This window comes from Syngnathus floridae, chromosome 12, assembly GCF_059516105.1.
Source record: "Syngnathus floridae isolate MCC-2025c chromosome 12, RoL_Sflo_1.0, whole genome shotgun sequence".
NCBI classification, from domain to species: domain Eukaryota; kingdom Metazoa; phylum Chordata; class Actinopteri; order Syngnathiformes; family Syngnathidae; genus Syngnathus; species Syngnathus floridae.
This window is the reverse complement of record NC_142424.1, coordinates 6,669,797-6,693,889: the sequence shown is the minus strand read 5'-3', so window position 1 is coordinate 6,693,889 and position 24,093 is coordinate 6,669,797. Positions and strand designations below refer to the sequence as shown.

Genomic DNA, 24,093 nt, shown 5'->3' with positions numbered 1-24,093 from the left:
CAGGCCGCAAATTGCTCCTGGGTTTTTTTTTTTTTTTTTCAACAATTTTGGACAACCCTGACATAATACACTATTCTGTGTGTCCCAAAAACTAGGAGAGAAGCCTTACCATTGCGACTGGGAGGGTTGCGGCTGGAAGTTCGCACGCTCCGACGAGTTGACGCGCCACTACAGGAAGCACACAGGCCACCGGCCGTTCCAGTGCCAGAAATGTGACCGGGCCTTCTCCAGATCGGACCACCTGGCCCTCCACATGAAGAGACACTTATGAGGAGGAAAGCGAAAAAACAAAACTACAAAACACAGACATTCAAATGACATGCTGTGGCGTTCACAGCTAAAGACAATCAAGACGAGACCTGCGAACGTAGGTCGGAACGGGACCCAAAACTGGAAGTCAACTTTATTTATGTGACCAAACTCAAAGAGGACCAGCAACTGGAATCTCACATGGAAATACTCCAAAGACCTTCATTAAATTGCCAATGACACTGTATTATTAATACCTAGCTATATTTATACATATTCACATTTTACCTGTCACCTCAGGTGCTGTGTGAATTAATTTATACCAACTGGTGCTCAGTGACTTTTGACCAAAAAAGGTACCAAAGAAGCCGTGACAAAGTGCCATATTTCTAGTGTGTCCCCTCTCTCAATAATCAGGTTTTGGAGTGGTGAAGGCAATCTGAGAATGCACTGCAAGTCGCATAGTGCAATAATTTATAAGGAAACCTCCCTATTTTTATAATGGAATGAGTGACTCTGAACAAAAAAAGGGGTTGTTTTTGTTTTTATATAGCCAAAACTAAAAAATGTAATATAATCTTGATCTTTGTACATTTGTAGATAAAAAAAAAACTTTGTTTTATTAAATGTGTTGTATTTTACGGTATAATAAAATGTATTTCAAATAAAGAATCAGTGGAATTTTTATTCATTTATTCTCATTTTATTTTCGACACCATTAACATGCTAAAATGACGTCAATGTAACGCCAGTCCTCGGGGGCCGCGTTCCAATATATACGTTTTCAAAGTTACCCTCGTTAAACACACCTGCGTGAAAAGTTGAGTTCATTTTCACGTCCTGCAAGAGCCAAAGTTTTGCCACACGTGCACTTAATGAGGGAACGGGGGGCCGCGTTCCAATATATATGTTTTCAAAGTTACCCTCGTTAAACACACCTGCGTGAAAAGTTGAGTTCATTTTCACGTCCTGCAAGAGCCAAAGTTTTGCCACACGTGCACTTAATGAGGGAACGGGGGGCCGCGTTCCAATATATATGTTTTCAAAGTTACCCTCGTTAAACACACCTGCGTGAAAAGTTGAGTTCATTTTCACGTCCTGCAAGAGCCAAACTTTTGCCACACGTGCACTTAATGAGAGAACGGGGGGCCGCGTTCCAATATATGTTTTCAAAGTTACCCTCGTTAAACACACCTGCGTGAAAAGTTGAGTTCATTTTCACGTCCTGCAAGAGCCAAAGTTTTGCCGCACGTGCACTAAATGAGGGATCGGGGGGCCGCGTTCCAATATATATGTTTTCAAAGTTACCCTCGTTAAACACTCCTGCGTGAAAAGTTGAGATCATTTTCACGTCCAGCAAGAGCCAAACTTTTGCCGCAGGTGCACTTAATGAGGGAACGGGGGCCGCGTTCCAATATATATTTTTTCAAAGTTACCCTCGTTAAACACACCTGCGTGAAAAGTTGTGTTCATTTTCACGTCCTGCAAGAGCCAAACTTTTGCCGCAGGTGCACTTAATGAGGGAACGGGGGCCGCGTTCCAATATATATTTTTTCAAAGTTACCCTCGTTAAACACACCTGCGTGAAAAGTTGTGTTCATTTTCCCGTCCTGTAAGAGCCAAACTTTTGCCGCAGGTGCATTTAATTAGGGAACGGGGGCCGCGTTCCAATATATATGTTTTCAAAGTTACCCTCGTTAAGCGAAAAGATTAGTTCATTTTCACTTCCTGCATAAAGTGGCCTGTTCTTAGGTACACCTCATGGAAGTTTTATTTATTTGGATGTTTTGTTTTCTATGTATTTAAACCTCATGGATGGTTTATTTCCTAGTTATTTATTTACCTCGTTTAGTGTTCCTATTGACGTGTCCATGAATGACGTCACAAAGAAAACAGCCAATCAGGTGGTGGGGGTGAGGGCAGTGAAGATTTCACCAAGAATTTTCCCTAATGAATTGGCCTGCTATTAGGTACACCTCATGTAAGTTTTATTTATTTAAATATATAAATATAATGTAAATACATCTATGAGGTCTACAGGCCACTTCAGGGTCATGGGTATGATACTCACGCATTTAGCACATGTTGCTTCTTGCCAACATGTCGGTGGAGGAAGCACGGCGGTGACAAACAAATATGAAACAGCAACAAATTGGTTAAATTGTTGCAATGGTGGGGGGGCACCCACAGGAGAGCACATGGGAAATTTATTTTAGATTAAGACAAGTATTGTTATGTGTGTAAAGCACTTAACTTCAGCTGGTTCATTTAAAAAAAAAAAAAAAAAAAAAAAAAAAAAAGACATTGGGTATGTGTACAGTTTACAGCCATTTTAAGTCATACTTTTCCTTTACACAGAAAAAATATATAATTATTTGAAAATAAAAAAAGATTAACTACTAATTAATCAATTCAATGGTGAAATCATTTTTGGGAGCTGAGGTGATGCAAATGCTTATATTCAATAGCGACAATCAAACATAAGAAATAAAACAAAAGCGCATAAGTTGGTCATCTCTCAATCATCATCAAAGTTCTGCTGTAAAAGGAAGTTGGCAGCCAAATTCTCGTTCTTCTCGCACGCGAAGTAGGCTTGTATGACCAGTCCCTCTGGAAAGCCTAATGCTTTTAACTGCAACACACAGACAAATGGGATATGCAGTAATTATATTCTAACATGCTTTGTGGAACCGCCAAAGTGGAACAATGCCTTCCTGTGAAAACACAAAATCTGTATGCAAAAATAAAGTTAATCACTTTTGTAGTTTGAGTCAACCTTAGTATTTTTTTTTAATTCCAACCCCGCCTCCTTGTCCTCACCCTCTCAATAGCTTCCTTCTCCTGCGGGGTGACCTGGATGTAGCTCATGTTGCTGCCGCTCTGCGGGTCGCTCGGCACACCTCCGGAGCCCCCAGAGTCCTGGGCCATGGGTCCCGGTGACTCGGGGAGAGGCTCGTTAAGCATTTGAATGAAGTGCTCCTGGTGGTTGCTGATTTCCTGCAGCAGGGGAAATTAACTTTCTTTTTGGAACGCCACCACACAAACTAGGAAAAGGGTACCCGATATCCATAGAACAGAATGGCTGTTATTGGAATGTAGGTGATGGTTTGCCATAGTATAAACAGCGGTTCACATTTTACAATATATGCTAATTTTCTGGCTTTTACAGTGATTTTTTTTATGAGCCCATAGAACCTCACCTGCAGCAGCTCTGGGTTTTCCCTACCGATCTCTTGCAGCAGAGCAGGAAGCAGTGATGCGTTCTGCTGGATCAGGTGCCGCATCATGTGGAACTGCGGCTGATTCCTTAAGAAACTCAGCGGATTATCTGACAGGACAACCGTTATGTTAGGATTGGATGTGAAGTCGTTTGTGTTACAGCTTGAGCTACCTGTGCCCTGTGAGGCACCCATGTTGTCCGGGTCATTTAGGTCTCCCGTTGGTCCGGCTGGAGGTCCGCTCAACGCCGTGTCAGACTCTCTGCCTCGAGGCTGGTCCCTGCCTGGGATACCCTTCAGAAGGAGTCATGATGTGTTTGAAATGGAAACTGAACAGGGCGGCAAAGTCGGATGATTGCCTTGTCGACCGAATGTCGGCTCTTACCGAGAGCAGGTACTCCACGGCTCGGTCGGGGTTGTTGAAGCTGGCCCTCAACGCCTCCACAACCTGCTCCCTCTCGTAGCCCATCAACATCATCTCGGTCACCATGGAGTCATACGACGAGCCCGTCACTGCAACGCCAACAAAGCACACTTTGGTGGTTGGTTCAAATATTGGAGAAGATATGGCTTAACTTAAATGTTGTACCTTGTTTTGGGAGACGGCTAATGCTTGATGTCAACATAAATCACCAACTACTTCTACTGACTGTATCGCTGCTCTTGTATAAAGTTAGCGAGTGCTATGAGTCACGAGAATGGTCGTAGAACTTCCTGTTTTTGTAGGGACTTTCAACCCGGTCCAGTATAGTCCAGCTTTTTTTGCTAAAAACAGACCTTGATTTGGTTCTTGTGGTTCTTTAAACTCGTGATTTTGATGCTGACATTTGGCTTTCACTGGGATTTTTATTTCAATTCTAGACAAAATAGACATCCACCTACATCATGTAACCGTTTGTATTCAACTTACCAACATTTGAACCTGCCTCGTCCATTAAGTTGCCAAACGTCTCCCAGACCCTGAAAGCAGACTGTCGTGAGTCAGGATCATGACTGCCACAAAAGCCATGAAATTACTGCCATTTTCACAGTTACCCCGTTGAGGGGGGAACAGGAACGGCAGTGGCGGCCGTATCTGAAGCAGCAGCGGCGGCAGGTCGCCTTGCATCGGCTTGTCCATCCGCTGGAAGTCGCTCGGTTGGATTGTGTGAGGCAGTTGACGACGGCGTCGGAGGAGGCGCCGTGCTGGGTGTCGATGTGGCTGGTGACGGCTGAGCTGCAGAAGGGGCCTTTTTAGGCTTAATAAGGACAAAAAAACAACACCACATTACATCCATCCCATTCTATACCACTTGTTTTTGGAATGTGGTAGAAAACCAACCCACTATGCTGGCCTGCTGACCAGTATTTATTATTACAAACTCAGAAAAACAAAGGTGCTGTGATACCTTTGTCACCATGACGACCACAAAGTTCTTTTCATCAATTTTATATTCCTTGAGGACAGAGTCATCGCTGAGGATTTTACCTATGCGGCAAAAAGTAAACATAAGTTATTATGATTTCAACCATATTTGGAGATTAAAAAAAAATACTCCACTTTAACGTATTCTTGTGGGTTTGTTAAACGTCTATTGTACAGGAGTGCCTTGAGATGTTTTTGGGAGATACACAACCATATCTCAAAGCACAACTGTATATTGAGGTATGGCAAGCTATTGTTTTTAAAGCATAACAATAAATAAATACATTCATTTCTAACAGTGATTGAACAAAATACGGTAAAAACAGGATACAGTACAGTACCAGCGTAGATGAGTTTCTGCCCAGCAATAGGAAAATTGTCCTTGCCCTTCTCTTGTTCAATCCTCTCTTTTAATGTTGTCACCTTTAAGCGAAACATGACACATTAAATTGTCGCTTTACTATTTTTTTTTTACACAAAAGGATATGCCCAGCCACAACATTTAAAGGCATATAATACAAGGTCCAAACTACTTTGTAGCCATAAAAGACTCTCATTCAACATGGAGTCTTTGAACCTAAAACTAACTTGAAGTCACTCTGGATATTCTCTCGTCAAGATAGCCTCTCATTTGTTAGTAAAATGTAGAATTACATGGAGTGTACATTTATATCATATAGTCGCTTGAAATTCAACGTTTTGTATCGAGTTCATTATGGCGGAGAGTTTAGTTTGGGTTTTGTTCACGTTATAAATAGTAGTGGGCTATGACTAAGCATTGATGACTAAACTGAGGTAAAACGTAGATAAATTGTTTCTTAAAGTCCTGATAGACACCAGTCGTTTTTTAAACCATACAAAAGGGGCTGTTTACACAAAAAGGTAAAAGAAACATTGCTTCTAGCCCCATGAACCTCGCATGACATGATTTTTATGTTGTTTGTCCTACCGTCTCCTCCTCGTCGATGTCGATTTTGAACGTCTGCTGTTGCAAAGTTTTCAAAGTGATCTGCATTATGGCGGCGTAATTAAATCCACAAACACGGTGCAAAGGTGATATTTTAAACTTGCAGGACTCTGTGGCGCTTATGCTGTCACGCTACAAACTGTCAGCCGCCATGGCACTTTAGCGCCACTCTTCTTCTACGGTTCATGCGCTCTTCTTCTGTGGTTTTCTATGCCAAATTTGAAATTGACATCAAAGCGTGAAGAAAATCTGTTAATACTCGGTATGAGTGAATTATATATTTTTTAAATAAAAACGTTTAAAGTTTCGTTTTATTCAGTTATCTTTCAATTTTTTTGAATGGGCTGTCGCACCGGGACATCTAAATACTCATGTGCTGATCTTTGCTTAGGCAAAAGTATAACCACGACTCGCAAGTCTTTATACAATATTCTTTAAGTTTCGTGACGTATACTGTGCGTGTGCTCTTTAGAGGTCCTTGGAGTGTGACGTCACCACGGTGTTTTTGGTTCATTTCTCTGAGTGAACTGGAAAGACAGCAAAATAGTCGTCTCGCTGTGTAATCACAAAAAGTATAAATACGTACATTGGGGGGTTGCTGTGGCTCTTAGTCTGCACGTAATGTGCGCTTAAGCCAATAAAACCCAAATAAATTCAGAGTAGAGTCGTTTTAAACCACTAAGTTAAAACAGCATTTTGGTCATGCTGATGACGTCACACCAGTGCAGTTTGTCATACTACTTCTGTGTAAACAACTGTTATTGGGGGGGGGGGGGGGGGGGAATCTAGTAACAATGGCCATTTTGCACCAGGTGTTTGTTAAGGCAGAGAGTATTTTTGAGGTTTGGAGTAATTAAATACAAACCTACTATCATCAGCAGTTTTAGTTCTTGTTGTATGCTTGGAATCAAGTCAGAACCATCCACGCATAACAATGTGTCTGTTATTGATTGTCCTTCATGTGCCCAGTGGTCAGAGAATCGCTGATCTGTCACATGCAAAGTCACACATGCAAAGAACGCATGAATCTGTCAATCTTTATAAGCCTCCATCCATCTGGACTCCTTTTTCAGTGGTAAGATTTCATCTTCGCCCTCGCCTGTTTTGGCACACCCTCACATCATGTCCTCCTTTGCCCCTTGTCTGAAGCAGTAAAGCGGGAGATTAAAAATCTGATCCTCTGCGATCTGGAAATAAGACTTGACATCAAATGTGAGCATGTGTCTCAACAACCCCGCCCCCATCCCAAAAACGACATAAATCAGCAAGCATATTCATATTAAATTACATTTGCACTTAAGAAACAAGATGAGTTATCTGATAACTTTATTACCAAGTTAAAAAAAGACAATGAATTACAATATGTACAGAATATCCAGAGAGAACATGGAATCAAATTGTAAACAATCATCCTAGGCAACGATCACAACCCACCATATCAGGGATTTAGATTGAAACAAGAAGGCATAGAAGGACAGATTCTATTAAACCTATGGATAGAAGAAAAAAAACATATGTACAAAGTATATATCCAGTGTGTTGTCAGCAGGGACTCAACTTTGGGGTTTTTTTCTTTTCTTTTTTTTTTTACAGTCAAAACCAGACTGCGATCACACAGTGAGGGAGATTCACAAACTATTCAAGATCATCACAGAATCACAAAAAAAATCAAGTTTCAAGGGCCTCAGATTCCAAGATTGTCCCGGTATCTGGTTTTCACAAAGAGAGGAGGTCCAACTGGGAAATGAGAACTCTGCGCCGACCCGATCGCTACGATTAAGTCGGGTAAAAGAGAAGCACATATAGGCTTATATATTCCCGCCTTTAGCCAAGTACGGGCATGGTGATTGATACAAATGTCGAGGATTAGCGGGAACCACATCTCAAGGGATTGACGGGGTGACTTGTGAAGCTGCTATGCTGTAAGAATGGAAAGAACATACAATTTCAACCCAGCCATGTTCTACCTCTGGAGGTAGTATCAGAGCTGTAACAGTGTCTTGTAGCTTGAAGCAAAAGTTGACTTAAAGATGGTTCTGATGCAATTCAACTACTGTATTTCTTTTAGGGAGGACACTGAACGTTAAAAAAAAGGGGGAGGTTTTAGCGTATCCTTTCCGAAAGAACACATTTCAAACATGTAACAAATAGTTCTGTACACGGATGCCAGCTGGAGTTCCCTTTTGTCCGCAAACGGAAAAGCCATCCACAGCAGCGCAACAAAGCAGGCTTGACAAGCTAGTTGGGTGATGCACAATAAAACTTCTCAAACGTGCTCATTGTTCTTTCAATAACATCGCTAATTTGGGCATTTGACAAAAGTCTGATTGCTATATTTTGTTTCTTCGTAATAAGGCTTTTGGGCGTTCGAGCAGCAACTTTGAACACAAATACAATCTATGCCTTTTTTGTTTTCTTCCTTAGCCGTGAAAAGAGCACATAAATGAAGACAACGGGACAAGTATGGGGTGGAGGGTGAAAATAACTTAAATGAAATAACTGAACAACTGTTATAAACAGTACAGTCCAAACAACTAGGGACTGAAGTCTAATGCCTAATATAATAACTGATTTGAGAACAGCAACTCGCTACAAAATTGTTTCTACCAATGAGGATTAGTAGTAAAATAGATAAGGTGCAATCCTTCCTACACGTTTTAACACAAGGTTTGAATGGGCCAAAGATAAGGTAGCTCTCTACATTGTTTACTTGTGTTTTTTTTCTTATGTCAAAGGTGCTTCAAATACGCTCAATTTGGATAATCATTTTGGGGCAACATTCTCGATAAATAAATTTGTATATAGACAGGTGGCATCTTTCATTGTACTTTTTGACCAGAATGTCAGCAATAAAGTTCACTATTGGTTACCAATATATTAAAATCTGTCCTAGGGGACCGCCAGCATTTTTTTAATTTTTTTTTTTTAAAGCAGCACAACCTAATTTATTTATTTATATATATATATATATATATATATATATATATATATATATATATATATATATATATATATATATATATATATATATATATATATATATATATATCACCTACAATCTAATGATGCGTGAGCTCGTAAAAGCTTTTCACTTTTGTTTTGTTTTTTTTTTCCTTTAACATCCTATTTTAACCTAACTTCCAAAAGTCCCAATTGGATCAACCCAACTGTTGATCCTTTTTGGCATCAGGCGGCTCCCCATCATCCGTGCGCTGACCCGGCGAAAGAGTCGTGTTTTGATCCTCGTCTTGGTTGACGGAAAGTTCTGGTCCGGTGTCAACAAAGGTGGAAGAGAGGGAGGATGGGGTAGAGGTCTCCGTGTTGGAAGATGGGGTAGAGGTCTCCGTGTTGGAGTTTGGGGCAGAGGTCTCCGTGTTGGAGTTTGGGGCAGAGGCCTCCGTGTTGGAGTTTGGGGCAGAGGCCTCTGTGTTGGAGTTTGGGGCAGAGGCCTCCGTGTTGGAGTCTGGGGCAGAAGGCTCCATGTTGGAGTCTGGAGCAGAAGCCTCCGTGTTAGAGTCTGGCGCAGAAACCTCCGTGTTGGAGTCTGGGGCAGATGCCTCCGTATTGGAGTCTGGGGCAGAGGCCTCTGTGTTGGGGTTTGGGGCAGAGGCCTCCGTGTTGGAGTTTGGGGCAGAGGCCTCCGTGTTGGAGTTTGTGCTGGTTTCCTGTTGACAATTAGTCACCGTCCTGTAAAAGATAATATTTACACTAGAATTGCATGGTGGTAGAAGATCACAGTGAATCGCACGTGATATCTTATATATCAAAAGAAAAAACAGTTAGGTAAATTTTTCTATTCACGATATGTATCTTTCAAAATCGGAATAGGTAAAAAAAAAAAAAAAAGATTTCAATACTTACATGCCGTGCCGAAGGACGTGACGTTCCCACTCCAAATTGTTCGTGAAGCAGCGTCCACAAAATTCGCAGGGAATACGCTTCTCTCCAGAGCAGCTGCTGCTGCTGCTGCTTGTTGGAGAAGCAAGAATTTCTGGGAAACAAACGCCTCAGTTTGGTATTGATGTTATTACTTTTATTGTGAAATATGTTTTATTAAGGAACCTTGTTGTGCAGGCATCTCTTCTTCCATCTCTTGGAACTCCTCCTCATTCTGCTCTTCCTCGAGGATGCTGTCTTCCCGCTCGTCATCCACTACACCTCCCTCTTCCTCTCTCGGGTTCTCCGCCACCTCCATGACTTCGTCCTCCTCCGCCAAAGCCACAGTTTCGTCGACCGCCATTTCCATCCTGTCGCCCTGTTCCTGCTCTTCTTCTTCCTCCTCCTCCTCCTGCTGCTGCGGCTCCTCATCACTGCTGCTGTTTTCCTGCTCTTCCATCATCTCCAGCTGGTCTAAATTGACGCGGCCCATCAGCTCAAAGTTCCGGATGACCTAAGTGCATCCATAATATGTCCTTTGAGTTTGACATGCCACTGGAAGAATGAATAATTGATCATCCCTGGCTGTTTTCCTTTCTCAGAAGTTAGCCACCAAAGAGCCTCTTCAGAAATTTAATAAAAAAAAAAAACTTTGACAAGGTTGCAAAAATCATACGTGCATAAATTCTCAGTAAGATTTTCCTTTTTTATTCCTTGTATGTGGAAGACCGCAAAGCTAAAGCTTTGGCCTGGCTTCTCATATTTCTCACCTTGTGCTCGAGGCGCAGGTGCTCCTCCAGCTGGCTACGGCGGCGGCTGTCGTAGTAGCACAGTTGGCACCGGTAGGGCTTGAGCTCGTGCTTGTGCAGGTGCAGTTGCAGGGCGTGGTCGCTGGAGCACGTGAACGTGCACTTGTGGCAGCGGAAGACCACACCCCGGAGGTGGCGTGACAGCTTGGAGCGATTCACCTCCAGCGGACCCACGCGCTCCTCTGGTGGAAATAAAATCACATGACTATAAGTACATCTGCTTAATCTTTGGGGTCATTAGAATTTTGGGCACGAGCCCTTTGTGGTGTGTCTTAGTTTAAAAAAATAATAATAATACAGCTTGTGTACCTTTGTGTAGGACAATGTGGTCAATCATACTGCTCTTGTATTTGGTGTGGTAGAGACAGAGAGGACAGCGAAGTTCTTTCTGGACATCCTCCTGTGCGTTGTTGTTACTGCTGTTGTGGCCCGCCTCCACATGCAAGGTGAACGTATTCCTAAGAACGATAGCAGCTCTGTTCAAATCAGCTCCAACGTGTATGAGTCAGCATAGTGGCATCTCACTTGTAGCAGGTGAAGAAGGAGCAGTCCTTGCACTTAAAGAGCTTCTTGCCTCCATGGCGGTCCCGGTAGTGTCGCCGAAGGCTCTGCATGTAGCCTGAGCTGAATTCACAGAACTCACAGGTGAGGATGCTGTCGGGCCGATTATCCCCAGAGGACGTGTGACTGCGAGAAGAGATCTGGTAGTGGCTGAGCTGCTGGTGGACGTCACTCGGCTCCCAATATGAGGTGTCTGAGAAATAAGCATAGTCGCTGATAATAAATGCTGCTCACAAAGGTTAGGATTTGAATTAAAATGAAATAATGAGGAAATGAGCCTTTATTTCCTAATATGCAATGACTTTTTGATTGGCAGACATTTGGATTTAATCTATAACCCATTGTAACAAATGAACTCAAACCTCATAATCTTGCCTAATACTCATTTTAAATATCAGTCACATGCATACATTTCACTTGCGTGTTCAATCGATGGTAGTGCGGGAGAGCGGCGACGAAGCAAACGAGCACGTGCTTCATTCGTTCTCTCAAGAGTGTTTATGTGAGCGGGCGGGCTCATCTTCTCGCCCTACTTTGAGGCTCAGACACATCAATAAATAAGCCACCGTGACACTAATAGAATATCTACCTGAAAAACCCACCGTTCAGCACTCAAGAGTTTGCCGAAACATGCAGGAAAAGTATTTTGTGGTTTCGCTTCACTCTTCCTTGCTTTTGCATTTAAGGTGGAGGAATTCAACACATGAATCGAGCATGCTTTGCAGAGATAAGGATCTATCATACATTTCAATACTTGCTATCTCTTCAGCACAAAGATATATTGCTACAGGAATCAAAATATTTGTTTGCAAAAATATGCACTGTTAATGAGGAAAAATGTTTTAATGTCAAAATTCCTGCACTGCTAATATTCTGTATTTAGAGGCTGCTTGGTCTTTCCAATGTACAGCAGAGGTCATTGCACTACACGATACTGCATAAACATTTGAGTTTGCTCAGAGGGATTTTGTCCTTGACGTGGACAGCTTTCGCCTGAGGATATTTCTGAGTTCGAAGTGCATGCTACATCTGCAGAATTTCTCTGACAAACAAGCCACATTAGGAACCATCACAATCTACGAATGCCAATCCTTCCCGCATGTCATACCGTCCGGAGTCAAGAGGCTTTGCTCCGCATTGGTGGTAGGTCGGGTGGGGGTCCTGAGGGCAGCGTGAGCAGCCTGCGTGGCGGCTCGCAGTTTGGGAAGGGTTAGAGCTTCGCCGTGGTCTCGCAACGAATGCTCCTTCAGTTGGCTGATGGTCATGGAGGAGAAGGGGCAGGACAAGCACTTGTACGTGTACTGCTCGCCTGATGAATACGATACGGTGGTGTCAGTTTTATTAACTGGACGACATCCCCAACATAATGGCCGCTAGTTGTGGAAATATTATTTGTATAGTATTGCGACAATTGTATATTTACCAGTGTGTGCCTTGTGCAGGTGGCTCTTCAAGCGGCTCACGTAGGCAGACTTAAAGGGACATAGTTTGCACTTGAAGGGTTTGTGATGGCCGTGGTGTGACTGCATGTGTCTGTCCAGACTGGTTTTGAGAAAAAGAGACAAGACAAACGTTTCAACTAAAACAAATGTGATGGAAGATAAAACAACTAGAATCTAGCATCGCTATGGTTTTGAAGTGCATTTTCCAGAACGGGGAGCTGAGGTGGAGGAGGCGAGGGGGAACTCATCTATCTACCCACAATCCCCTGGTGGGAGGTCCTGTGGGGAAGCTGGCTGTGTTTTGAATGCCAGCCTACCTAGGTGGCATGGGAGTGCAGCCTGTTTCTAGGTCAGGGCACACAGTATTCAGCAGGGATTACACCTGATTCTCAGTCCAGATCACTGAGTGTCTGACAAAAAAAAAAAAATCCGTCTCTCAACCGACAGAACGTTTTTGCATTTAGTTTCAAAATGTGGCAGCATTAACACTTTTAACACTGGTCAACAGAAAATATTTATTTTTTAGTTTGACCAGTAAAAGCTTGTTCAATATGGACGTAATTTATAGCCATGACATTTCAGATGAAAATCCACTTGATGCTGAAACTAATCCTTAATTAAAAATTACTGCGAGTAATTACTATATTACATTTGGTGAGTGGTATAAGATAAATGGGACTTTTTTTCAAACTTTAATTACAATCCATCTATATTTAACACATGGAACTTAACACTTTCTATAGACGGTTTACATTTTTTATATGACTGAGATAAAGTTTAAAATCCAAACCAAAATATTTTTATAAAAGTCAAATCGTATTGACTTTTTAAAATTTAAACCAAATCCTGGAAATATTTAAATAAAAAATAACTCATAAATGAGATTGTTTAACTTGAGATAGGAATGTTGCTCCCACTCACTTGTGTCTGAAGGGTGAGACAAAATGGCAGTACTGGCAGCTATACTTGTCCTCCCTGATGATCATGGCCATGGCTGAGTGGCTCCGCTCGTGGGAACGGAGACCCTGCATGGACATGAACACCCGGTCGCACTGGGCGCATGGGTGGCCCCCCGTCGCAAGCCGTTGCTTCAGCGTCGAGGACCTCCCATCCACGGCATCCAAGTCTGGTTCCAGTGTTGCTGTAGCAACAGCGGAAGAAGCCGCAGCGAGCGACGCGAGGCCTTTCGCGCCGTCTTCCAGTCTTTGGAGGCTTCCAGTTTCATCCTCCTCCAAATCACCATTAACGAGTCCCTCTGACGGCACCGTGAGGGCCACCTCACTGATTTCCTGCTGAAAAGTAAAGACAGGTCAGTTTATTATTTGCCTATTAAACAACTCATTAGCTCACATCGAAGGTACAAAAAATAAGGGTGGAGGTCTTAAACGTGTGGACTCTGGTCTCTAACTCTATTCAAGATCCCAGTTCACGATCAATTCTATCCACTTTGGTTTTGGACAATATTTGGTTACACCCTGGACTGGTCACCAGCTAACAACCATTTGCTTGAGTTTGTCAATACTACATCTGAAACTACTGTCTCCTAATCCTCATTCTTGGGTTGTGTGCTGAATTTTTATTTCAGCCAGGTGACAAGAGGGCATGTTTTTCTATCTATCCTCATCTTCTGCAGAAGCTTTCTGCGGCTGTCACAAGTCAAAGGACAATCACCATGACTTCTTTCACAGCCTCAAGAAGACTCATTCGAGCTTGCAGAAAGCCTTGACCCTGCCCTTCATGCAGCCATAAAATACAATGTGGCACCTTCACAGTGAACCTCTCTCTACTATCGTTAAAAGGGACCACCTGAGGAGGTGAAATGTTCTGTAAAATGCACAAATGAATCTGTAGCTATGCTGCAGTGTGCTGGTTGACTATCAAGTCCATTAATGTCCTCCGTTTGGTCAAGGCCTTGTATCCACAGGCTCGTTCCCAGTCTCCCCAGAATACTAATGCGCCAATGGATACCCACCGCTATTCTTAAAGTAATAGCTTATGCTCTCTCCGTCTGCCGTCTCCCCCCCCCAAGCCCACCCCTCTTGTGCTGTCTGGAGAGGAAGCTGGCAGACGCCTTTGTTGCTCACGAAAGTGAATGGGGAAGAATAAGACGCGCGCGTCAAGAGAACCAGATCACTGGGAACCGATAAGCATGTTGTGGTGCTGAAGTCAAAGACTGAGATGGTTTTAAAATGACAGTTGCACTACATGGAGGAAAACAAAAACGAGTTCATTCTTCTTTTTCAGTCGAGAGCAAGTGGCAAAATGGCCGCCCCCGGAGATGGATAAAATCAAGTGGATTTTGCTGCTTAATTTATATTTCACAAATGCAACATTAGTCACAATGCAGTGTATAGACTTGTGAGGAGGGCACAGAACATATTATTGTAAAGAACGTTTTAGATTCGACTTGCCCTTTAAGCATTTTTTTTTACCCTTCTGATCAAATTTAGAAAATGTGATCTCTTCAAAAAATTATCCTGCGCGATCAACCTGCAGTACAGTTGGTGTCAAGAGTGATTCTGCCAAATTTGCCGGGAAACTACTTGCGCAGCTAACCATAGATGTTAAACCAGTTCAATATTTACAATAGCAAATCCTTGTTTGAGGGGTCAATACGAGTAGGGCTCAGCCACAGTGAAGTCAAACAGAATGACAGCCAATCAGGAAGCTAACACTTAGCCTAGCTTCTTCTATTTTTCTTTGCGCCTGCTGAGTCTTGGTTTGAGGGAGACTTGTATCTGCCGATCGATATTGTGACAATCATCGAAAGATTATGAGGGAAAACGCATGCGTCAAATAACTACATTTACCTTGACATGACCCTCTTTGACCTCTCCATACTGGACATGCTTCCTCAGATGATTGCAGATGGCGCGGATGGTAGTGTGCACCTCAATGCAAAAGTTACACCTGAAGCCTATAGGATTTTTGTTTGCACAGCTTTCCTGTCAACGACAAAAAAAAAAAAAAAAAAGACAATGCCACGATAAAGCTTCCAATAATCTTGCCGTTCTTAATTCATTCTTTCTCACCTTCTCGGGCTTGCTTTCTGATACGGCCGCTGCTTTGTGTTTGCTGAGAAGCTGACGTCTCCTCTCGAGTCGAGTGGCCCTTTTCTGAAACTCCTCGTTGTGATTGAGCAGATGCGTGGCAAGCGTGGGGAGAGACAGGAACTTCAGCTCGCAATGGGAACACTGGAAAGACTCAGAGGCATCGTCGTTGTCCTCCTCAGGTTCCGGCGACACGGCAAAGTCCCGCTTGAAGTCTGTCCTGTGGTGGTCGTTGTAGTGCATAGACAGCAGCAGGCCGGTACTGAAGGACAACTGGAAACACTTGAGACACTTAAATGGCAGCCAGTCCGCATCTTGCTCTAAATCAGGGGCATCCTCCAACGCTTCCTTAACGTCCTCGTCCATAGGACTATCTTCTGGTTTCTCTGGTTCTTTGGCATAGAGGACAGTAAAGTAGCGACTGAGTTTACTAGCATGCTGCTTCTTGGGGAAGACGCCTGGATGGCGTTTGATATAGTGTGACACAATGCTTTTTCTGCTGAACGCCTGGAAGGGACAAAGAGAACACTTTCGCCTCTCTACGGCTAAGCGGACTTCTTCGGTCATCTCCGAATTCTCCTGTTCTGAAGGGGGCGGTAATATTACTTTGCTGGGTTTCTCGGTCATGGTCTTGGAAGCGGCCAGACAGTGGGTGTAGTAGGCATCGATATCATGGCGCTTCTGGTAGTGTGCTGCCAGGCCCTTGCGAATGGGGTTGGTGTACGAACACAAAGCACATTTGAAGACGTTGTTTTTACCTTCAGGCTGAGCACGGACATTGTTGTGCTTGATGCGGTAGTGGCGAGCAATACCTTTGCGAGTGGAGCAGAAGTATTTGCAAAGCTGACACTTGAACACAGCGTGCTTCTCGGGCTTATTGATGGGTAACTGTGAGAGGGTGAAGTCCGCGTCGTTGACCTCCTGGACTTTCCTTGTGCTTGATGTATGACTGGCACTGCATTCCGCCACTGGTTCTGTCTCTTGGCTGACTGAGAAATTTGTCAAACCGGGAGAGAAAATCTCAGTGGCTGACTGATTGTGGTATTTCTCATAATGGATTTTGAGTTTCTCCAGTGTCCCGTGTGTATACGAGCACATTTTACATCTGTACGCACCGTAGCCCTGCCTTTGAGTCTTGTTTTTGTCGTCGACCTCATTTGAGTCTGCAATTTGCTCAATGTCGTCCGCAAAGTCTTCTGCCGTGACTTTAACCAAGGGGTGTCTTTTCTGGTAGTGGGTGAGGACACCATGGATGCGGGAGTTCACGTAGGGACAGTGGCGACACTTGTACACCGAGCTGGGGTTGATGTCCGCCTCCTGCGCAAAGTCTGCCGCTTTGACTTTCATCCCGGGGTGCTTCTTGCCGTAGTGGGTGAGGAGGCCGTGGAGGCTGTTGTACTCGGACAGACACACAGTGCACTGATAGGGATTGTTCGAAATAGAGAGACGTGGGTGAGCGGGATGTGGGTTGGTCTCTCGGGGCGGTGTGGCAATGTACAGAGCACCTTCGTCTTCCATAGACTGGTTGTTAAAAGACGTGTGTTCTGTGGGCATCTTCTCGGCTGAAGGCTTTCCATTGATGATATCCAAAATCACAGCTTCGTCCCCTTGGATGGCCCAAGGGTGTACTGCCTGATAGTGACTTGTTATGTCATAAACTGTGCAAGCCTCAAAGGCGCAGTCCCTACATTTGTAATGTTTTGTTTCTTGGCTCCCCCCTTGTTTAGTGGTCTCTGGCCCAGCCCACAGCTTGCTGGCCATGTAGGCGTAGTCCACATTATGCTCTGGGTGGCGTCTTTGGTAATGAAGGAGCAGGCCGTGAGGCTCGGTGTGGGAGTAAATGCACCACTCGCAGTGATAGCCCGCCTCCAGAATGCCATCTTGGTAAGCCCAGTTTAAAATTGTCAAGGCTGTGGCCTTGACGGTTGGGTGATCCTTCTTGAGATGCTTCTTGAGGGCGTAGACATAAGGAGATGTGTAAGGGCAGTGTCGGCACTTCAGGGATCGTAGGGGCGCAGTGTTTTCCGGGTCGGGAGGGGCCGAGACACTGCTCGACTGAGCGCGCTCACGCTGACTCCGGACGACGGCGGTATGGCGACGCACGAGGTCGGCGTTAGCTTTGGTTTCCCGGTGCTTCTTCTGGTAATGAATGAGCACTCCTTTGACAGTCCGGTTGCCGTAATCGCAGTGCTGGCAGAAGAACAACTCGTCCTCGCACTTCTCTCCACTTCCCGGTTTAGGGCTGGAGTTGTTGGAGCCATCGTGACCGTTGTTTGGGAACTGCGTCATAAACTGCTTTGGCGCTGCAATTTGTAATTCGTCAATTAGTTTCAGCAAGGCCGGGGTGGGGGCGCCATGTTTGATATATTTGGCCGTCACCTTTACTTCGGGGTGTCTCTTTTGATAATGCACCAGCACACCCACAACAGATTTGTTGCTATATACACAGTGTTTACAGTAGAACATATCCTCTTCTGATCCGTACAGTGCCACGCTTGATTTTTTGGGGGTAGTTGATGTGTTTAAGTTAAACGATGCGTTTGCGAGGGGCTGATCTGCTGACACAACCTTCATGGATTTTTGTATGCGGAAATATGACGCCTTTTGCTCAGGGTGCTTCTTTTGATAGTGGACCAAAACAGAGTGCATGTTGGGACTGGAAAAAGAACAGACGTCGCAATCGTATACGACGACACTTCCGGCCATGGCGTCCATCTCTGTGCCTGATTCGGGGGTCTTGGATGTCGTTTTAAGCAAGGGGCTTGAGGTGGACCTAGGAGTGGACGTGGCCGAGTTAAACGTTTTGGGGCCGGAGTTTAAAATCTCTCTCAGGGTTTGCGATTCGCCAGACTTGTGCGACTGCTCCACAACATAGCTAGAGAAGATCATTGCATTGTTGATCTTGACGGTGGGATGCATTCTTTGGTAGTGGGGCATTAGGCTTCGCACATTGGGGCTGGTGTACGAACAGAAGCGACACATGTAGACCAAATTGGGTTGGTTAAAGTTGAGCACATTGCTAGCTTCCGGGTGGTGATCCATGTAGTGTTGGTGTAGGTCGTTGTAGTTTGTGTACTCGATGTAACACTCCAAGCAGCGAAAGACAGCGCTCTGGTCCTCAGGGTCCAGGATGTACTTAAAGCTGAATTTGATGTACGGGTGCATCCTCTGATAATGGGTGCTGACGCTACGAGCGGATTTGTTATGGTAATCACAGTGTTTACAATAGAACCGCGCCATTCCAGGATCCCCGGAATAGTCGCTGTTCTCTTGGGTAGCCTCGCGACTTTCAGTCAGATCACCTGAAATGTTTTCACTGTCGTCAGAAAGAGTCAGGGACAGAGGAAGGCTTCTGGCGTTTGATTTGGGGTTGCTTTTTCTTTTCCCTATCCTGCCTCCCTTGAGGGGGGAATCCCTTGAGTGAGGCTGTAGTATGTTGTAAGCAAAGACGGCATTTTTCCCTTCATGGTTTCTTCCCGCGTCGCTGTTCTGCTCGGCCATGTCCTCGTCATCCACGTCATCCAGATTTATGATCAGGTCCTGCTGGCTTTGGCTTATTTTGCTTTGAAGGTTGCTGGCGATTTCATCAATTCTTGTTCTCTTTTTGACTGAGGACAAATCCAAAGGCAAATCGTTGATGGACTTCCTCGCACGCTTACCACTGACTAAGGGTTTTTTGGTGGCTAGCCCTAAAATGGAGGTCTGGGTTTTTTGTAGACAAGTCGGTGATGCTGCTACATCCATGTCCAGTTGGTCAGCCAACTGACTTTCAAAGACTGTGGGGTCCATGTCATCGCAATAAGAGTGCTTGTGCTGCTGGTGAACCCTCAGTCCTTTCAGAGTGGTGGTGGAGTAATTACAGAGTGTGCAGCGGTGTGGATTCTGTTGATCGTTCAACCCGCTGATTGACTTTTTGCCATTCATCTTGGATATACTTAGATTACCCCCGTTGACGGGATCCGTCGTGCTGTCATTGTGAGGATCTGGGCTGTCACTTGTCAGGTCCATGGTCTCCACATCGGAGGAACTGTGGCTCTGTTTGTGTGTGCCTAACTTAAGAGGGCTGGTGCAAATAAACGGGCATTCATCACATTTATAGACTGTGGTTTTACCAGAGAGGTGAATGTTTTCAATGTGGCGTGAGATGCTGCGCCGGTGCATGGTGAGGAAGGAGCAAAAGGGGCACTGGAAACGGTTTTGGAACTTCCTGAACGGTATTCCTTTCGTCTCCAGCAGTTTATTATCCTCATCTGTTAATAGCTGCTTTGCATCTGCCGACAGCGTTCCAGTGTAGTTGGGATCGTCTATATCACCTAGTTCTTCATCTTCACCCTCTAAACTGCTCCTTGAGTCCTCTTCATTGACTAAGTTGGCCTCTGTATCACTGGCTCTGTTGGGCACCTTGGGCGAAGCAGAGCATCCTGCGGTGACTGTAGCAATCTTCGCTGATGGGCTTTCGAGCATTTCTCTCGTTGACTCCTCATATCCTTCAGTCAAAGCTGTCTTTGATCCAGTGGGGCTTTGGGATAGGGAATCTGGTTTAGGTGAGCTCGCACATGCATCTCCTTCTGGTTTGGGAATGCTGGACACTATATTGACCTTATCGCCATGTTGCTTGACCACGTGATTGGTCCAGCTGGCCTTCTGGTCAGTTTCATAGTCACACCATTCACAGGCTAAGAGCCCCCTCGTGAGGCCGCTGGATGAACACGACTCTCCGTCAGCTTCGGCCGTCTCTGAGGGAGTCCCGGAGACCCCGGAGGAAACTTGCCGATGATACATAACGTGGTGCTTCATCATCCTTGCTTTGCGTGGAGTCTTGTAGGTGCAATATTGGCAGGAATACCCCTTGGAATTTTCCGTCTGAGAGGAGATCTGTGGGACCACGTCCTCCTCGACAACATTGTGCACCTTCTTGGTGTGGTTCTTCAGGAACGACTTGGATCTGAAGTAACGGACGCAGAACTTGCACTGGTAAAACAGCAGATGGGTCTCAGGGCTTTGCTTCGGCGATGCCTTGCTGGGGCTGTCGGCAGAGTTGGGACCTGAACAAAAGATTATAAGTGCATTAGACATCGGCTATATAAGGACAATCTCCTTTTTTAGGTCTGAACAGAGAGGTAAATGGGACAGTTTCAGCATACGAAAGTAGTGTCGTAAAAATATCATCATCTCGCGATTCCCAATTTGAAGCTACTTTGCAGCACTGAGTAAATCATTATTCATGACTTCTACTAAACCAAGCAATTGTCTTTTTATGCAGAAAGTGTGTCTAAAGTTGACGCAAGGTAAATGAACTGTAACATTTTAATTTATGTGTGAAGATTACTCATTCCAGCTTCAGGAGGTGTGCAATTGTTGTCATCCTTGTCTCCGGTTTCCTGCTCTGTTTCCTCCTCCGGCTGCTTGTCGTCATCGTCTTCTTCGTCTTCTTCCTCTTCGTCGGCTTTCGGTGAGTCTGAATCGTCTGCGTCGGCAGGCTGTAGGAAGACTGTATGCACTTCCTGAATGTGGCTCTTCAAGTCATCGTACGAGTCGGCGCGAAAGTCACAGCCGTCGCATTGCAGTACCTCCATCACTAAGCAGGGGGAGCACTCCCTGGAAAATCAGGGAAACCTGGGAGAAAAACAGACAAAATGGGACTCGGATTAGAAGATGAGAAATAACCTATTAATGTACTGTTGTACTGTACGGTTATTAAATTTTGCACAGTGCTTACTGATGAAATTCCATTTTTATTTTAAATAAAATCAAAAGCAATCAAGGGTTACTAAAGTAAGTGTCAGGTTGAGTGTTGCCGGTATAATTTTTCCTAATCCTACAAAAAAACGTTTTATGCCTAAATGTACAAACAATGACCGTCACCACACTAGCTAACTTTAATAAAGTGTATATCTAGTTCCCTGACGGAGGCCCACAGACCGCAATAAGTATCAAAGCCGATAGCTTGAGGCTGGCTATTTGGCTAGCAGCAGACACTTGAAGCGAGCTCTGAATTCAGTTTGTAAACCCTAATGACTAAATCACTTGGATGATGTTCATTGTAATAGTAGTAGTGGGGTCTCATTTTTTAGCATAGCAGCATCATTCCAGGAACAATGGAGGGACCAAAGAGGGATTATGGCCTGATTCATCCCATTTTTATTACCTTGGAACAAACAACAGCTGGACAGCAGCTCCACACAATAGTATTTAGATCAGAATATTTCATCAAATTTTATCAAATAAGATTTGAGGGCTGATGGCATTTACATCTCTTTCAGTCTTGTCTGTAGTTCTGAAGAACAGCCAGTGGGGAAAAAGATGGAAACTTCAGAAGAGATCATTTTCATATGATTATTTAATTGCTGGTACAAAAACGTAAAATAATAAAGCATGTGTTCATACTGTATGCATTTTTGTAGTGGAAAAAAGTGAACGTGTGGGAATTTTTTTTACCGTAACGAATTGACGTTTGTTTTAAACAGTTGGCCTGTAATGAAAATATTTGTTTAGTTTTCACTCTGACAAATGACGGTTATGAAAAACAGGATTTCATAACATTCTCAAGCTATTCTCCCACGTCATTGATAATTACTCGTATGAGTAATTCCCAAAAGAAACAATTAGTGAATTTTTTCACAACTAAAGTTGAGTCATTGTTTATATCAATGAAGCTTTTTCAATGTCATCTTTAATAACCCATGAGCTATAGCATTAGCCTTGCAGTCAGCCTGCTGACCTGAATACTAGAAAACCCAAAATCTCAGCGACTGCGGCAGGATCTAACCAGCTTTTCATGTCCAACGAGTCAACCAGGGAAGAGCTCCACATGAGCCACAATGGCCCTGAGCAAGCAGGGGATCCATTGTTACAGAGTCATGTTACAGCCGCGCCCTGCTCTCTTGGCATTTCAACACTGTTTTAGAACAAGTGGCCTCCAAATGGCAGTATTCTTGACATGGGTATTACGGAAGGGGGAGGGGGCATCTGCCAGGAGCCTATGCTGTGCCACACCAAGTTTAATGGGGGCAAAAGTACATCTGCTTTTATCTAGTCAGTTGGAGCTCTGACAGGCGATGACTGAGCTGCTCAGATCCTCCCCTGAGCTGAGCTTCAAGGGCAGCCATTTTAAGAGCTGACTAGGTGTTCAGCCAGCAGTACAACATGGACCCACGGACCTGATCCTCTTCCTCGACGGAAAAAAAAAAAAAAAGAAGGGCTGGGCGCCCTGTCACGGAGGAACTGCTGACAGAAATCTCTTTGCCAGATGTACAACACAAGCTCAGCAGAAATCATCTCACACTTTCACCAGCATGCCCGCCTCTCGTTTCTCAGGACATTATCTGTCACATCAGGGGATTTTCAGAAGCGAACTTTTGTGGAAAAAGATGGAGAAGTGCAGCCTCTCCTCTGCTTCCATTTGTTTTGTAAAAGCCGCCAACGACATTCCACAAGGGGGTCTAAAAATGCAAGGCATGTTTGAACTTCTTTATCTGGGAGTTCTGCAGGCCCTCAGGAGAGCACGGGAAGGGGCAACAAGGGCCTGAAGGGGAAGGGTGGGAGGAGCAGGGAGCGTGACGGAGCAACCTGGAAGACCTTTTGGTTGAGAGCAGCACAGGACAAAGCCATCAGACTGGGCTCCCCAGATTCCAAAGTCTACAGACATTTGTTAATCACCAACCGGTCTCGCTGCATCAGCGAGCTCTGCCAGTAGTCACACCCTCCACTCTGCAGCTGCATTGCCTGAAAGAGGGCCTTTGAGTACGGCCAGCATTAAGCTGATTAGATGTGCTAAGGGTTCGTCCTCAACTGCTGGCTATTGGTACTATCTCGTGTTGTCAAGAAGGAAAGAATATGACGTTACAGTGCGGGGACTGATAACTACAACCCTTAACTGCCCAATTATGTGCCAATAAGGAACATGAATAAAGCCTTCAGAAAATGCACAATAACAACTAGAATTGCATATTAGCCGATCTGCTAACTGCAAAAACTAAAATATAAACAAATAAAAACATTTGTTAATCAGTTCCACAGCAGTTAGCAAGCTAATTTCCACTACGTCTGTGAGTCTGGAAGCAAATAAGACCAGCAGGGTCATTATGTCACAGTCTCTTATAGTTATCAATTTTTCAGTTTTGGAACTTGCCCTTTGTCATCTTCGACGTTTCACCTACAGTGTGGAATGTTGTTTACTTCCCATCTTCATGTTTTACCTCCCCACCTGTATCTCATGAGTCCAGATACAATTCCTGACCTTTGACTAGTCAATTGGAACGGCTCTCATTCTGTGTCCAAATCAGTGTGTGTATAATCCACAAATCTCCTCTGTATGACGTTACCATAAAATAAACATTTAAAAAAAAAAATACTAGATCTGTTGTCGGTGTTGAGTACTGCAAATGATCTACCCTCAACTGCAACTATACCTGACAACCGAAGGCGTTAAGTGAAATCGTCCATGCCTTCATTCAAAAACCACACGAAGACGTAAGGGTTATTCTTTATCTGTTAAACAGCATACTAGCATCATA

General features: G+C 44.3%; 3 protein-coding genes across 12 annotated transcripts in view; 1 reads left to right on the top strand and 2 right to left on the bottom strand.

Moving 5' to 3' along the window:
* klf4 (Kruppel like factor 4) overlaps positions 1 to 921 on the top strand; it is a 49,640-nt gene extending 48,719 nt beyond the window's left edge. For all 5 annotated transcript variants that reach the window (XM_088391093.1, XM_088391092.1, XM_088391095.1 and 2 more), the window contains one exon: positions 96 to 921. In XM_088391093.1, the coding sequence (XP_088247219.1) occupies positions 96 to 271 (176 nt within the window). In that variant the 3' untranslated portion in view covers positions 272 to 921. The remainder of the gene's footprint in view (positions 1 to 95) is intronic.
* A 1,484-nt stretch (positions 922 to 2,405) lies between these two features.
* Positions 2,406 to 6,240, bottom strand: rad23b (RAD23 homolog B, nucleotide excision repair protein). 2 transcript variants are annotated; one of them, XM_088392581.1, is made up of 10 exons: positions 5,822 to 6,238; positions 5,214 to 5,295; positions 4,856 to 4,935; positions 4,503 to 4,705; positions 4,378 to 4,427; positions 3,853 to 3,980; positions 3,641 to 3,761; positions 3,450 to 3,577; positions 3,070 to 3,246; positions 2,406 to 2,881 (listed from the first exon to the last, which is right to left on the bottom strand). In XM_088392581.1, the coding sequence occupies exons 1-10, from the start codon at positions 5,885 to 5,887 to the stop codon at positions 2,768 to 2,770; spliced, it is 1,149 nt and encodes a 382-aa protein (XP_088248707.1). In that variant the 5' UTR covers positions 5,888 to 6,238; the 3' UTR covers positions 2,406 to 2,767. The 2 variants fall into 2 exon arrangements, with proteins under 2 accessions (XP_088248707.1, XP_088248706.1); XM_088392580.1 differs by having other exon boundaries at positions 3,450 to 3,761; positions 5,822 to 6,240.
* Positions 6,241 to 7,148: 908 nt separating this feature from the next.
* znf462 (zinc finger protein 462) overlaps positions 7,149 to 24,093 on the bottom strand; it is a 28,541-nt gene continuing 11,596 nt past the window's right edge. For 3 of the 5 annotated variants that reach the window (XM_088391957.1, XM_088391959.1, XM_088391958.1), the window contains exons 2-13: positions 20,907 to 21,193; positions 15,560 to 20,622; positions 15,338 to 15,472; positions 13,449 to 13,819; positions 12,509 to 12,627; positions 12,194 to 12,394; positions 11,050 to 11,278; positions 10,834 to 10,982; positions 10,486 to 10,706; positions 9,902 to 10,229; positions 9,701 to 9,830; positions 7,149 to 9,526 (exon numbers count right to left, since the gene is read on the bottom strand). In XM_088391957.1, the coding sequence (XP_088248083.1) occupies positions 8,998 to 9,526; positions 9,701 to 9,830; positions 9,902 to 10,229; positions 10,486 to 10,706; positions 10,834 to 10,982; positions 11,050 to 11,278; positions 12,194 to 12,394; positions 12,509 to 12,627; positions 13,449 to 13,819; positions 15,338 to 15,472; positions 15,560 to 20,622; positions 20,907 to 21,153 (7,722 nt within the window). In that variant the 5' untranslated portion in view covers positions 21,154 to 21,193 and the 3' untranslated portion in view covers positions 7,149 to 8,997. Of the gene's footprint in view, positions 9,527 to 9,700; positions 9,831 to 9,901; positions 10,230 to 10,485; positions 10,707 to 10,833; positions 10,983 to 11,049; positions 11,279 to 12,193; positions 12,395 to 12,508; positions 12,628 to 13,448; positions 13,820 to 15,337; positions 15,473 to 15,559; positions 20,623 to 20,906; positions 21,194 to 23,988; positions 24,060 to 24,093 lie in introns of those variants that run through there. The other 2 variants (XM_088391960.1, XM_088391961.1) reach the window with 2 other exon arrangements.

Coding starts and splice junctions, on each gene's coding strand:
- rad23b (XM_088392580.1), bottom strand. CDS start 5,887: ATGCAGATCACTTTGAAAACTTTGCAACAGCAGACGTTCAAAATCGAC. Junction 4,428..4,502: donor CCTGTTCCCCCCTCAACGGG/GTAACTGTGAAA, acceptor GTCTGCTTTCAG/GGTCTGGGAGACGTTTGGCA. Junction 3,981..4,377: donor CGAGGCAGGTTCAAATGTTG/GTAAGTTGAATA, acceptor TTGGCGTTGCAG/TGACGGGCTCGTCGTATGAC.